Consider the following 13,353-nt stretch of genomic DNA (forward strand, 5'->3'; position numbering starts at 1 on the left):
CTGGCAAGCAAATTTTTCTCGAAAATGTCAAAGAAACATCAACGATGTGCTGTTGTTAACCTAGAAAACAACTTTTCGATTTCAGCAAAGTTTTCAGACGTTTACTGTAATTGTAAACAACAATTATCCCAGAATAAGTAATGAAATATAGTAATGCTTTATTTTGCCCTACGGGCTTTCAGATTCCTTCCATTTGAACTCTATATACATAAACAGAAATGCACATAAAATGGCAATTCCAAAAATTTTCCAAAAATAACTTTTGTTACTTCCTATCCCCACCCTTCTCTTTCTCTATCCTTTCTCTCGTTTTCCATATCTCTTTCATCCATCCTATCTCCCTTCCTTTTTAGTTTAGTATTTCTCGCCGCTCCTTTCCCTCCCTCTCTCTCATTTCGCCGCATCCGCTCCACGGCTCGCACCTTCTTCTTCTTCCGTTTAATACCTGTTCTCTCTCTCTCTCCTCGTTCCTGCATCTAAATCTCGCCATCATTTTTCTCTCTTTCGCGCTCTCTCTCCAGGTATTCCGGAACATCCTCTCATACTCCCTATTGTCTTGGATTCTCTGATTCTCTCCCTTCTCTCTTGCTTGTCCGTGTCTCTGTCTCTCTCGCCCTGTCTCACTCCCTTTATCGTCTCACACCATTCACCCTCTTTCTCTCCCACCTTCACCTTGCTCTTTGTTGTCGCGTATATCTCCTTGACCTTCCGCACCAGCCATTCCCTTATCCCTCTCTCTCTCATACACGCAAAGATTTTCTCTGTGTCCATCTTGAAGTCCGCTCTGTTTTTCTCTCCCTTTTTATAAATATAATCTGTTTCAAAATCAAAAATCCACCACCTGTTGAATTATGTTGGCAGAAAAAAAGAAATCCCTAGAAAAAGTTTAATTTTTTTGAGTTGGCTTGACATTGAACTGTTGAGTTTATTTGCGAAACACAAAATAATTATTATGTACAAAAAGGTTTTAGTTACCGTATCATCCTTTTTGAGTGAAATAATAAAATGAGAATAAAAAAACACGACGAACTACGGCCTAAACTAGAGTGGTATATAAGGGAAAGTAGGCTCGATCCTGGTTCCTAGGGGAGTTTTTGAGAGTTACATTTTCTGTTGGCAGCATCTACTGTTTACTATCAAGCTTCAAATATCCGTCAGTTCGGTCAAGCGCCAAATTCAAAACAGAAAAATTTCTTAAAATGGTTGGTTGCACGGCACCTTATTTTTTTTTTTTTTTTTTATTGCCATTCCCGTTTTTAGCCATACGGCTTTTTACGGTACCTTTCGGTCGGCCGCTTTTTCCATTACAATTTCCTTTTGCCTTTCTCAGGTGATGCGACGGGGCTCTGGGGCACTTTCCCCGGCCACCCACGCCCATTCCACCTCACATTCACAGACATACACAACAACATTTATACACCCATGGGCGCCTTTTCCCGACGGGACTCGAACCCGTGCTGACCTCGCGGTGGTGGCCGAAAGAGTGTTGATCTTCCTTCCACCACCCTACCGTCAGCCCCGAGGAGACATACACACACATCCATGGCCCGGCAGAGGTTCCTTCCTTTGAAAAAATCCTCCCCCTTCGGTGGGATTCGAACCCACTAGCATCGGGACCGCGACCTCGGAGTACTTTCTCCGACAGCCATGCGGCCACCGAGCCACCTTATTGCACCTTATTGTTCTGCCAGATCAGAAAGAGGTATGTATTAAAATGTTTCGGTTCCCAAACGATGCATCACGCAGACAATTGTGGATCCAAAATATTGGGAAACCATTGAATTGGCAGCCTAGTTGCCACAGACTTTGTGAAGTAAATGCAAGCAAATCTAAATAGTTAACATAAAATTTACATTTTATTTTCACTCTTGAAATATTTTAACAATGAGCAATTTAATTTAAATGCAAATAATGACAAAGTTTTAAGAAATAAAAAATAAATAAAACAACCTCCAAATTTGAATGCACCTTCAACATCATCACTTACACTCCCTACTTGTTCCTCCACCTACACTGAACATAATTCTTCTCTAGCAAATGAAAATATTCTTCACTACATTGCAAGCTCAATAGTCAACTCCCTACCTAAAAAGAGCATGTGTACTAAATGTGCTAATTAGCTTCATTCTGAGGACAACAATCACTGTGACGACAATGTTCAGATATATAGTTCAAAGCGAAATTTTGGAGGTTTACATTTTCCAAGTAGCTGCTTTTTTACACTTATTCGAATATGTGAAGAAACATTTAATCGCCATACAAAAGTTTTACTTTCCAATAAGCTTACAGAGACAACATACACTATAGTATTGTCTATGTCTTCCCACATCATAATTCCAGCTTGCTGTAAACTTGCAAACCTCATTATAAAAAAATTTCTAATCATTCGCTCAACATCACTAGCAAATCACATTACGGAAAATTTACAGCACAAATGGCAAAGTTTTTCCACAAGTTATAAGTTTGTAGTTGAACACTGTAATTGAACTTATTTTCTTCCATAATTGTGTTTATTTTGCACCTACTCTTGAAATGTCACCTGTCATATCAACAGAACAGTCATATCATAGTCATATCTAACAATTTTGACAATAACAGTGCAGCCAATCAACAATCGACAAACGCCCCTAGGAACCAGGATAGAGTCTACTCTCTTTAATATACTAATTTTAGCCTAAACGACTGTCCAACAGTTTTCTCTCATAACCCCACTTTTTTCTGACACTTACAGACACACTAAAAACAAAAGTCGGCGACGTTGTCGGATGAATTTTCGAGGTGGAATGCACTGTTGGTGGATTTTTGATTTTGAAATAGATTATAGGGCAGATTACGCCCTCTCTCCAGTCTACCGGGAATCCCTCTCTTCTCCATGTACCCCGTCCCTCCTCGGTGCCTTTCTCTTTTTCAGCTTCCTTATCTGTTTTTCCACTTCTTCCGCTGTGATTTATGTTTCCTCCGGCGCCGTCTACTTCTCCTTCATGCGTGTTCCTGCCTTTCCTTCTTCCTTTCTCCCTTCCAGCAGTTTTATGAAGTACCCTTCCCATTCTTGCATTGTTTTTTCCTCGCTCACTTATTCCTTTTCCTCTCTGTCGGTTTATGTATTTCCTTACCTCCCTCTCTGTTCTTATTTCATTTATCTCTTTCTCGTCCTTCTCCCTTCTCTGCTTCTTCTTTTCGCTTCTAGAAATCTGCTTCTGTCTATTTTGTTCCTCCTCCATTTTCTCAACGCCTTTACCGCTTCCTTCTGCAGTTGCTCACATTCTCTGGCCCACCACCCATTTTCCTTCCTGCCACTTTTGATCCCCTTACTGTGACCTCCTTTTTCGTCGTCGCTTTTTCGATTACTTCTTTCAGCTCTGCCGCCATCTTCTCCACGTCCTGCTTCTCAAATATTGCTTTTTCTAGTCTCCTCCTGTATTCTTCCACTCTTTGTTCATCCCATACTTTCATTATCACCTTCTTCTGTTCCTCCCTTGCTCCTCCTTTCCCCTTTCTTCGTGGTTAGTTCCTTCTATAATTATTTCCAGCGAGAGATGGTCCGATTCTCTTTCCCATGCTTCTTCGTTCACTATTCCGTAATTGTTTCCCCCCTGCTACCTCCGTAGGTCCATTTCCCTTCTTCGTCCCCTTGTTTGTTCCTGTTCAATCCTCCCCATTAATTTTCTTCGATCCATTCCATCCGTCTCTTTCCCTCTGCATCTTCCACCTTGTCTTTGGATTTTCTTTTTCCATTCCCCCTCTCCTCTCCCGTATTTCTTGCTCCTCTTTCTCATATTATTTATAATTACCTAGATTAAATAAATTATCCCCCCTTATCATGTGCTGCATATTTACGAATTCCAAAAAATATTTTGCTGCCAAGGAATCTTAAGTTCTTCTCGGATTCTGAGTAAGCAAACTCTTATGCCAAATAATAAAACTCTTAAAAGCTTTCCCAAAAACTTCCCAATCCACCCTTTTTTAATCTATGATCAAATAAAACAGCGCAATTAAATTATTTCAGTAAGTTTGACGATGTAAATGTAACACTGAATCACTTGCTTCGTTCTGACGTCCTTGAAACTGGTGATGACCCGAACGCGGCCGCTCCAGAACGGTACATTCAATTCGGATATGGTGATCAGATAGTTTTTTAGCGAGTAGTTACCCTAAAATTGATCAAAATCAAAACATTTCTCATTCCTATATTATTTTTGTCCCACCGCCGGGATAGGACACCGATCCGGATGCGGCACCCCCGCGTTCTTATACAAGGACACCCACGAATCCCTGAAGAGTCTTCCGAAGGTCTTGCACACGTTCTGTTGCATAGGTATGAAGGGTGTCTCGATCCAGCCGCCGTCTCCCCATCTCGCCACCTCCAAACTACCTCCGATATTTTCGTCGAGGGGGCGGTCGTAACCGAAGTCGTAACTGAGGGTCTTGTGGGTGCGGTTGTAATGGGAGAATTTCATGTTTCTGATGGGTATGGGGAGTTTGTCGTTGTCGGGACAAACTTGCACGTTCTCCACGTCCACGGTGAATTTGTTTCTCATCTGAAAATGTTTCCAGTTGGTCTTGGTCCAAAATTGGGGATTTACTCACGAAAGCTGACCAACCACGGCTCAGGACCGTCACCAAAATTAATAGTTTGATCATTTCTGGACTGATGGAATGTCGGTTGTGAACGAGATTCCAATTATTTTGGGATGATGTGGTCGAATTAAAAGCGAGTTAGATCGCAATTATGAGATTTCGTGGGCGTAAAGAGGTGGTTGTACCATCTGATAGCATCGAGTTGATGTCATCAAATAAAATGTTTTGGAGTTTGAGGCCGCCGACATTAAATAATGCCAGGATATTTGTCAAAAGTACAAAAACAGATGAGAGATCATAACGTATGGTTTCGAGATTCATCCTTCCATTTTAGGCAATAAGTATTGGAACATTATGTGATCTGCTATTTTTACTTCTCACACAAAATTCGGTGCTCAAAATAGCATTTTTGGATATCGTTGTGAAAGTGGCACTTTTTTACATTCGGGCTATGTCGTCTTTAATCAATCTGCAAATTCGTCAAAAAAAGTATGACTTTCATAACTAGTTGTACAAATAACTATTTTTGTGCTGCCGTAGTTGCAATTGGCATTTTAAGTGGACGATTAGCGTGCGACAATGGAAATGAGAAAACACTAGTGCTGCAATGAACAAACAAGAAATCTAAGGCAAGAAAAAATAAACTAATTGTGGCAAATCAAGTATTACTGAAAGACAATTATGTCTCTAATGTTATAAAACAAAAGGTGCTTCGTAAATATTTAAAAAATGCTAAAATGTGTTAATTTTAAGTTTAGGGGTTTATTTATAAAAATTTCGGTTGGTGACCTTGCAAGATATAAAGTTGCGTTTGAATTTGAAATTCGAGCACTGACAGATTGACATTTGATATATTTAGTGCTAAATTGATTACCAACATAATTTTGTTTAAGTAATATGTTTTATTACAAAAGGCAGCACAAAAAATATTGTATGGGGTCTTGTGAAAACTCCATTGCTTTACTCACTCACATACAGCGCTCGACTGCGTCTCGCGCCATATTACCGTTCGTAAAGCAATGGATCGTTTTCAACACTTGTAAGATAAATAACTATTAAATCGGTGGATTAAAGCGAAATAAAACATCAGTACGTTTCAGTTTTCAAATGAAAATATGTCATCAACTTCCTGACAGATAGACAAAGGGCATTCCGATGGCAGCATTTTCGACCAAAAATCTCACTTTGATTTTAAAGTCAATCATAAAGACTGTTCGAAACAAAAATAGTATACAGGGTGATTCTAAAATAAGTTTGAAAAAAAAAAATGGTAACTGGTGATGATGAGAAGAAGTCATAGACAAAAAAAAATCTTATAAAAGTTTTTTCGTTTTCGAGATACAAATGATTGAAAACTTGGTCAGAATTGCTAGTACGCTGCTGAGTTAAAGGTGATTACCTGATCATCTTGGTAGTTTAACAACAATAATAATCAAAGGTAAAATGTGCCCGTCAGTCACAAACGTAACATTACTCCTCTCGATCATTTCCATAGAAATATTTACAAAGCAGTTCGGACAAATTTTTCCTTTTCATAGGCGTTGAAAATACAAGGATATAGGGTAATTTCCATCCTTTTGATTTCACCTCCAAAAGTCATTTACGCAGAATTCTTTTGTGTCAAGGATACTCCACTTTTTTTTTTCGAACATATAGATAGTTATTGTTGAACGAGAGGGCACGACGAGCACAGCGAGGAGTGCTCTAAAGGAACGAGTTCGACAACATGTCCTATGAAATGAATATAACGTGCTATTTTGTCTATTTTGGCTTCATTAATTTAATTTAAAAAAATATAAAATAATTATCTAGTGACTTTAATTTACATCGAATTGAATTGGTATTGATGAAGTAATGTCATTTCATTCACCAATTACCGCTTTTTTTTCCAAACTTATTTCTCAATCAGCCTGTATAGTTAGTTTTATTTACTACTAGTAAATATTCTAAGAATCTTAAATTCTTCTCGGACTCTGAGTAAGCAAACTTTCATGCCAAATCATAAAACTCTTAAGCTTTTCCAAGAAGTTCCCAATCTACCCTTTTAATCTATGATCAAATAAAACAGAGCTATTACAATACTTCAATAACTTTGACGATGTAAATGTAACACTGAATCATTTCCTTGGTCCTGACGTCCGTGAAACTGGTGGTGATCCGAAATCGCCCGCTCCAGAACGGTACATTTACATTACCCAATTCGGACGTGTTGATCAGATAGTTTTTTATCGAGTAGTTACCCTAAAATTGACCAAAATGAAAACATTTCTTTTTCCTTTATTATTTTTGTCCCACCACTGGGATAGGACACTGGTCCGGATGCGCCACCCCAGCGTTTTTATGAAGGGTCACCCACGAATCCTTGAAAAGTCTTCCGAATCTCTTGCACACGTTCTGTTGCATATTTATGAACGGTATCTCGATCCAGCCGCCGTCGCCCCATCTCTCCACCTTCATACTCCCCCCGATGTTTTCATCGATGGGGCGGTCGTAGCCGAAGTCGTAACTGAGAGCTTTGATGGTGCGGTTGTAATGGGAAAATTTCAAGTGTCTGATCGGTACGGGGAGTTTGTCGTTGTCGGGACAAATTTGCACGTTTTCCACTTCCACGGTGTACTTGTTTCTCATCTGAAAATGTTTCCAGTTGGACTTGGTCCAAAATTGGGGATTTACTCACGAAGGCTGACCAACCGCGGCTCAGAACCGTCAGCAAAATTAATAGCTTGATCATCTCTGGGCCGATGGAATGTCGGTTGTGAACGAGATTCCAATTACTTTGGGATGATGTGGTCGAATTAAAAGCGAGTTAGATCGTAATTATGAGATTTCGTGGGCATCAAGAGGTGTTGTACCATCTGATAGCATCGAGTTGATGTCATCAAATAAAATGTTTTGGAGTTTGAGACCCGTGACATTAAATAACGTGAGGATATTTGTCAAAAGTACAGAAACAGATTGAAAGATGATAACGTTTGGTTGCGAGATGTATCCTTCCACTTTTAGGCAACAAGTACTAGAATATTATGAGATCTGATGTTTTTACTTCTCCGTAAGAGGTTCCATCCAGCAAGATTTAATTCGACATTGGAACTGCTAATGATTGAAAATGGTTCGAAGTGGTTGTCTTTGCACTGCACTGTTCACATCGATGACATTTGAGCAAGCCGTATGGATGACAAAGAATACCATGAAGGGTTTCAAGATTAGCGGAATTGTACCGTTGCAAAGATTTTTTTCCAGTTGGTGTTACTGAGGAACTTCCACGGAGAGCTGCAGAGTCACAATCTGCTTCAACAAGTGAGTGGTACAACATCTACGTCTTCCCCGGATCGATACTCAACTCCAGATAGCCACAATCGACATGTACGTCCTAAATGGTCTTGATAAATCTGAACCATTTACTTCCAGATTCTTCTTTTCGACGGGTCTTGCTTCTTGTTCCGTAAATTGTTGTATGAGACCTCTTCCAAGAGCTGCTGAAAAATGACAAGCGTTTGGACGTTGGAAAAAAATGAATTCGGAAAGGGGGGAACAGTCAGAAGGTGAAGACAGCGAAGAATCTGTCATTTACTGTAAGTTGTGAGGAGGTAAACGCAGTAAAGAAAATAGTACTACAACAAGGTTCATGCGATGAAGACTGCTTTTGTGTTTTTTGTTGCGACTTTCCAATACTGGGACAAAAAGTAACAAGATCATTTCTACGCCAGCAACCGGAATTATGACGCAATAGCTTCTCAAACGCACAGCGTTGGTGCATGAGTTCAAGCTTTTCCACCATCTAAACCAACAAGAGCTTTTTTTGTACTCATAGCCTCAAAATAGGTATTTCCCGGTTGTCGGCGGAATGCAGGAAAAACGATTTCCCGCACGCGGTGTTTTTTGCAGTAGACACTAATAGAAATTGCATTGTAAGGTTGATATTTAACGACATAGACAGACGGAATTGTGAATTCATTTTAAACAAAATGGACGTTTCGTCGGACAAAATTATGCACCAACCGGAATTATGACGCAACAAGTCCTCAAAAGCACGGTGTTGGTGCATTTAAATGAGTTCAAGCTTTTCCACGATTTAATAAAACCAACAAAAGCTTTTCCCCCATTTGCATATTCTTCATCTTTTAAATTCATGTTTGTACAGATTGTGATGATTTGTCATCATGTCAAGAGGTCTGCATTAGAAGACACATCTAAAAAGTCTCAACGAGGAATGTGGTTCTCGGATTTTTTGTAAAAGGCATTTTGGGAACAATTAAAAGATCCTTTCGCATCTGTTGAATCTGCATCAAAAGAAAAATCTTCGGAATACCTATTCATCAACAAAACTATTGTCAAAATTTATTGTAGAAAATCTTGATCGTTTGAAGATTTTTCCTCATTCAAAGCTTTTTGTAACCTGAATCTACAGAAAAAGTTCTTTCATTTTATTTTGTTGTCGCCTAAAGGGTTTGCAGAATCGATCTACCTACGACGAAAAATGTTCTAAATCTTCACGAGCTGAATAGTTCTCGAGGTTTATGACAGAAAAATCTCGTGGACAACTGAGTACTTATGGAAATGGAAGATCCCTCATCATTTGACAGGACAGGACTGTGGAGAACACAGAAAACAGTGGCGGGTCGTGGTGTTTGTGCTCGAGGAGGCCACTCAAAATGTGATATTTATTTATGCACTGTAAATAATGTATTTTTTTGGGGGGTGTAAATTTATAAAAAATTCAGCACAAACACGAGATGATTCAAAATGAATTACATCGTAAAATTATTAACGTCAGCGGGAGCAAAACTCAGTTGAAACTTGTCTCGGGTTAAGAACCAACAACCTAACCTAAAAATGTGACATTCAGTATTTCGTTTTAATTCAATAACCGCTACATTAATTTACGTAATTTTTCACTGAGAGTCTATTGAAACATTTAGGAAAAATTTGATGTCATTGAAATCATGAAAGCATCACCGGTTTTTGAAATAAATGGAATTTGATATTAAAGTGCAAAATTTAGTTATGATTTATTATTAAATTGGGCGGTCATTTCCACAATAGAAGTTGACATGGGTTATTTATGGTACCTTAAAGGGACTAAAGAATTACTGGAAAAGTTCTCAACAGATGTTTCCCAACAATGAAGTATGTATTTATTTATGACATTGCAGTTGTAAATCTTGATCATTTTTCGGTGTTTATTAAAATTGGAATAATTCAAAAACTAATTGTTTTCTTTTGATGCGAATTTCATAAATATGTTCTTTGAATTAATTGTGAATTATGAGCGTGCACGGATTTTAATTTTTTTATTTTGGTCAAAATCAATTTTTTAAATTTTATGGCCTTGAATAAAGTGATATTGAAAAATTGATTGCACACGTTTGAAGCCTTATATGAAAGGAATATAAGTATAAAGTTTCGTAATTTTTACTAATTTTTTAATAGGGTTAATCGTGCGGGCGGTAAAACTTGAATTACCCTGTACAGGTACTTTATTATTATCGTTATTAGACGCATCACGTAGATTTATTTTAATTATTGTATTGTTTTTTTGTTTTTTATACAATATTTATATTTTTAAATATTATTTCGCTAACTTTATAGGGGAGGCGCGGCCTCCCTTGCCTCCTCTGATCATTTGGACAAGACAAATTCTCGGTGACACAAACTTAAGATGAATAATATCCCCAAAAAGCGCCTGTTTCCTAGCGCTCTATGGGGTACACTTTTAAACAGACCGGATATATTGGGTGATTCAAAATGATAAGTTTGGCAACTATGTACGAAAATGTATGTGGCAACTGTGTGGGTGGGGTAGAGTTGACATTTGTATGACATTTCATAAGCGTGCATTTTTTTTATGCCATTGCACATTGATTTGACAATTTTCAAAATTGCCCGACTATGAACTGTCTAAGAAATGTCAACTCTGTCCTACCCATCCAGTTGCCACATAAATTTTCTTACATAGTTGCCCACTTATCCACAATCATTTTGAATCACCCAGTACTACAGCAAGTCGTGTTGTTGGCAAGCTTGGGTGGCCACGCAAAGATTTCTCCTTTACCGGCATAATTGAACTTATTTCCGCTAGGTGGTCCACCTCAGCAAGAAGAAAGAAATTTCAGATACTTTGAAAATCTGTATTTTAATGATTATTTAATAGGTAGTGACAAAAATATTTAACTGATAATACATACAATGAAAACAAAAGAAATGACATTACGACAGTTTTGTTTTTCTTCGACATCCAGACACTCCACGACCCACTTAATTATTAATTAATTTGTTGTATTTTTCGGTTAATTCCGAAACAAAATTAATTATATCATTCAGTTGGTTACTTGAAGCAGACATGTCGAAGTCTCCACTTGCAAGAAGAACCGTCAAGCCGCTGAAGAAATTGTGTAAATTCAGTTCCTCACCATCGACCACATTCAAGCAACCAAAACTCTTCGCAATCGACTCGTTCTTGTTAAATTTCAACTCCAGCCGATCGTTGTTTAGATACGTCAACGATTCCCGACACATGCTGCACAAATTCCTTATTCCCTCCAAATGCGCCATTTCTTCTCTCAATCCATCCAGGCCCTCACCGTCGACTCTTCTTGTTTGGTTCGCACACATTTTCAATTCTTTGAGCTCCAGGTTAAGACCCCGCAACTCTCCTTCAAGCCGCGCCAGATCCTGCACCAAAGACCCAGCTCCGGCGGTTGCCGCTACAAACTCTTCTTGGAAGTTTTGCCACGTTTGCTTCACTCTAGCTTCCACAGCCCCAGTTTTCAACTTCAAGTTTCTCACTATCGCGTTCGTAACAACCGGATTAGGGTGTGGTCTGATCGGTGATAACAATTGTGACTCCTTTGTTGCCACATCTTTCTTCAGGTGCTCGCACATCACTAACATAGACAGTTTTAACACATATTTGGCAAAATTATAACCACCTGGGCAGACCAGTTGTGACGGCATTATGGGCGGGATGGCGACTTGTTGGTATTTTACTCTTATAGCGTCTGTCATTTCTGCAACTTGCTTTCTGAAATCACGTTCGCTCTTGGAATCGTACAACGGCCAAAGCGGGATCTTTTTCTTCGTCAAGTCGGGGTCTAAGAGTGTGAAGAGGTAATGTGTGACTTGTTGGAATGCGGCACTGTTGCTTTTCACAAACATGTCCTTTTTGAACACGGCTTGGAACTCTTTGGTAGGTGGGTACTCTTGTGTTAGAAGGAATATGTTGTTGTGTAGCTCATCATGTAGGTTCGCTTCAAATCTTTTTTGTTCTTTGGTTGTTATGTTCAATCTGCTCACTACAATTGAGGTGATCATTTATAAAAAACAATTTTTCTTTTATTTTCATTTACTTATACTTACTTTTGTTGCTAACCAGAAGAAAGCTTAAGGAGAAGTTTACACAAGAGTCTTCGTCTCAATCCAGTTAAAATTGTTTTAGTTTCTCACAAATCAAGTAAATGAAGTGAATTATTTTTTGTAGAAGTTAGAGATAACTACGTGTGGTTGTTTTAGTGGGTAGAAATAATTGTTGACACTTCTTTTGGAAATTTTTATTCTAACAGGGTTTTTACACGCTATACATCTTTGTGAATCTTTGGAATCTTCTTAATTTGTTAAAGCTGAGCCTTGTTTCTTATTCGCAAACTGCAAAACGTTTTATCTTACTGCTTTTTTTTTACAAAACATATACACATATTCGGATGGTTCAATCTACGACCAGACTTTTGTTTTAATGACTTATTAATCGTCCGGAGTTTTATCTAAAAGATGAGTCCAAATTTATTGCTTTGGAATTATTCTAAAGTGCTTTGGTGTACGAATTCAAGATTTTCTGGTTGAACGTTGGATCACCATTTCGATATTTTGCAAATCGCTAAGCGTACCTCGTGATGTCACCAAACCGTTTCCGAAACACAGATTTGCCTATTTGTAAGAAGAAGACTGTTCCAGAGATTTTGTGGCAAAGAATAGTTCTTGCAATTTGTGTAAGGAAAAATTGTGCAGCAAGGTTCTATTGGAGGAAAATGTCCTCATTGTAGAAAGACAATATGAAGCCTGTAATTTAATCCACCCATCTTGTACTGCTATATTTAAGCAAATAACTAAATGTCTGTTAGGAAATATCTATTTCTAAATTTATATTTTGTTATGGTATAAAAAAAATATTTTCCAATTAAGTTTTTCTATGGGCTTCTTTTCTGCACATAAAAAGAGTGCAACCCAAAATACAGTTGACAAAAATAATTTGATTCCTATTAATTGTATACTTACGTGCTTTATAATAAATATAGTAACATTTTATTTATCCATGTTTTGAATTATAGACCTTATTATAACCGGCCTGTTCAAAAGTGTAATTTGAGTGATCCCCGCAGAGCGCTAGTGTACGGGCGCTTTTTGGGGATATTATTCATCTTACGAAAATATGAACTTACTGTACTCACTTAAGTCTAAAATCAGGGCTAAACATATTTTTCCGCATTTTTATTCTTTAGAAGCGCCTGTACTGTGGCGCCCTCATCGGCGAAAATCGGCTCTTTCTCGGAAACATTTTCGCAATGCTTTTTTAATGAAATGAACAGGTCGGTTATTATACAGCAGGTCGTGGTTTCAATTTACCCGGCTTAGCACGATTACAGGCCTCTAATCAATTTTTTACCGACTCTCGGTTTAACTTTTCTTCGGCCACTGTAGATGACGCTGACACTTATTTTCAATCATAGATTCAATTGAACCTGCTGGAGTCGGCTTCGGCTATCTATTTCTACTCTTGTCTTT

General features: G+C 38.2%; 2 protein-coding genes across 2 annotated transcripts; both read right to left on the minus strand.

The window, feature by feature from the left end:
- Positions 1–6,059: 6,059 nt before the first annotated feature.
- On the minus strand, positions 6,060–10,563 carry LOC138129358 (uncharacterized). The gene is made up of 3 exons (XM_069045651.1): positions 7,256–10,563; positions 6,874–7,206; positions 6,060–6,819 (listed from the first exon to the last, which is right to left on the minus strand). Exons 1-3 carry the CDS (start codon positions 7,307–7,309, stop codon positions 6,652–6,654), a joined length of 555 nt encoding a protein of 184 aa, XP_068901752.1. The 5' UTR covers positions 7,310–10,563; the 3' UTR covers positions 6,060–6,651.
- A 129-nt stretch (positions 10,564–10,692) lies between these two features.
- dgt6 (dim gamma-tubulin 6) lies at positions 10,693–13,350 on the minus strand. Its single transcript, XM_069045650.1, has 2 exons — positions 11,935–13,350; positions 10,693–11,870 (listed from the first exon to the last, which is right to left on the minus strand). Coding segments are annotated over exons 1-2 (1,038 nt in total). The 5' UTR covers positions 11,936–13,350; the 3' UTR covers positions 10,693–10,833.
- Between the last annotated feature and the right edge of the window lie 3 nt (positions 13,351–13,353).

This window comes from Tenebrio molitor, chromosome 4 (genome assembly GCF_963966145.1).
Source record: "Tenebrio molitor chromosome 4, icTenMoli1.1, whole genome shotgun sequence".
Taxonomy (NCBI): Eukaryota; Metazoa; Arthropoda; class Insecta; order Coleoptera; family Tenebrionidae; genus Tenebrio; species Tenebrio molitor.